At 43.5% G+C, this 2,564-nt stretch overlaps 1 protein-coding gene across 1 annotated transcript in view; it reads left to right on the forward strand.

The window, feature by feature from the left end:
- FIBRA_09593 (uncharacterized protein) overlaps window positions 1–1,240 on the forward strand; it is a gene marked incomplete at both ends in the record, with an annotated part of 3,568 nt that extends 2,328 nt beyond the window's left edge. Inside the window, one exon of the mRNA XM_012321878.1 lies at window positions 953–1,240. Within this exon, the coding sequence (XP_012177268.1) occupies window positions 953–1,240 (288 nt within the window). The remainder of the gene's footprint in view (window positions 1–952) is intronic.
- Between the last annotated feature and the right edge of the window lie 1,324 nt (window positions 1,241–2,564).

Here is a 2,564-nt window from a genome sequence, read left to right on the forward strand (position 1 = left end):
CACATTACTAATCCAACTCAGTGTTTCATACTTATTAAACTCTATTCGCTTTACTCTATTTAAGTAGCACTGCTTGCACTACTGTACGTTAGTTTTGTTCTCTTGTTCCCTACATACCTTCATAGGGACACCTTCAGTAATAGACTCAGTTGTCTATTCCAGTCTCAGTCTGAAGTGTTGCTTTAACCAGTATACGTTCTCAAACCACTGCTAGTTGCAGCGGCTCAGTCTACAAGTCTAGTTCTAGTATAATGTGTCAGCCTTATGCGTAGCAGTACCTTTTGTCGGTAGTAGTCTTAAGTGGAACTCCTGATCCTCAGTTGTCAGGTCCCTTAACATCTACATAGATAAGAATAGTGTCATGCATGGTGACATGTTACTAGTCAGGTGTTCAGTTTATCAGAAGCATGGCAAATGGGCTATCATACATTCACATGGAGATTTCCCCATTTGTACTAGGAACACACACGGTTGTTCAGGTGATCATCATTGTAGAACTACTGACCAGACACAAGGACAGGATGATGGTTTACATGCTAGGTATTCTTAGACAGCCAATAGTGTATTGCGAGCATCAGTCAGCCTAGGTGTTAGGTGTACTACCAGTAGTATTAGGGGTCTGGCCCCTCATGTATAAAAACCAGAGTAATACAGCGTAGAGAGCTTAGACTTGTTATACTTGTCTACCCTCATCTACTTACTCATCCTCTACTCTGAGCCTACCAAGCTCTTATAGTCACCAGCTCCCAGCTAGTCTATACAACCTCCACAACAACAAGTGAGTGTTTGGGGTTAGGGTATTGGGTCAGTCAAGTATCAAGGCAATACCTTGATATTATAACAAGTCTATCCTATTTGATGGTTGTCATCACTGTCAAATTTCTTTTAGTTGTCTCATTTGTTTCACAGATAAACTCACTCTGCCTGGGAAGTGTTGTCACATGCTTCTCAGTTTGCCCAGGACATTCAAGAAGCTCGTTCCCTATCCCCCCTATCCTCCTTCCCATTCTTTGGGACCCCTACTGAACAATTGCAATTTACTGAAGGACGACTAGCAAGTCTTGCTGCCAGAGGCCTCACAAGACCTGCCAAGGAAGAACTCTTTCGGGAGTACATTGGATTAGTGGAGACTCTTTGGGAGTCTATCAGATTAGGAGATCAGGATCAGGAAGTAGCAGAAGAAGTACAGGCAAGCAACTCACCTACACCATCGTCACCTCACCAACCCATCCCCACTTAGTGGGGTTTGCAAAGAGTCACAGATTCCCTGGAGCTCATTGAGATTGCTAGGAGCGCATCTGAAGAAGAACTCTGGTGCAGAGTAGGAGGACCTGAAGCTGAGCTAATATTAGCTGTGGTTCAGAACAATCTGATAACAGGAGTAGTTGAAAGGGCTCAGTTGGAACAATTGGGTGGTGACCCAAACAATTTTAATCTGACCCTTGCACCATCATTCTTACCACCTTTAGCAGTTGAGCTATCTGGTACACCAGTACCCTGATACTCACCACTGCCACCTGCATATATTCCACTGCCCCCTACATACCAAGACAACCAGCTTCACCCTGACTTCTTAGGTCTAGCAGAAGGACTAAGAGAAGCAGGACTCGATTTCCCAGCCAGGAGAGAAGAATCTCCACTTGAGTATGTGGAAGCCACAGGAGAAATTGTGGAGGACCCAATATTGACCTTGACCATAGTCAGCACCGAGTCAAGTGTAAGCAACTCTATTCTGGAAGGAGACCAAAGAGAGCATGTGGCTCCCTCAAGACCATTTCCCCCTTGGCTGCAAAGCAGGAGGACAACCCTTAGGGACACCCTGAGAGAGCAGCAGTGGTATTTTCACCCCTACTCTCATACATGCCCCCCTACTCCCATCACAGACAATGTCCAACAGGACATCAACAGGTTCCACAGCAGACCAGAACAAACCATTGAGTATGTCCCTCAGCCCTTTGCTAGAGCTGAAGGAGTTCATCAAGTGCACTGACAAAGGAGACATTGAGAAGACTCTTCTGCCTTTGTCAACAAGCAACATCTAAATCATGTTAAGGGACCTAATGACTGAGGATCAGGAGTTCAACTTATGACTGTTACTGATACTTGTATGCGTAAGGCTGACCTGTTATACTGAGACTAGACTCATAGACTGAGCCACTATAACTAATAGTGGTTTGAGAGCATATACTGGTTGAAGCTGGGCTTCAGACTGAAACTAGAATAGACAACTGAGTCTATTACTGAAGATTTCCCTATGAAGTGTATGTACATAGGGAACAAGAGGATAAAACTGAAGTATAGTAGCGCAGGTAGTGCATCTTAAATAGAGTAAGTAGATAAAGTTGAATAACTATGAAATGATCTAAGTTGAATCAGTGATGAGAATGAAACGTGATATAGATGAAATGCAATATAAGTGAAACATGATATAGGTGAAACATAATAAAGATGAAACACAATAGATGTAAAATGTTGATGCAGGTGAAATGCACCCAGTGATGGAATCAGTTGTAGTTGTACAGGGTCAACGACAAATAGTAAGAAAGAAAAGAAACCCCCCCCCC

Source organism: Fibroporia radiculosa (genome assembly GCF_000313525.1).
Source record: "Fibroporia radiculosa TFFH 294 genomic supercontigs, scaffold90086, whole genome shotgun sequence".
NCBI lineage: Eukaryota > Fungi > Basidiomycota > Agaricomycetes > Polyporales > Fibroporiaceae > Fibroporia > Fibroporia radiculosa.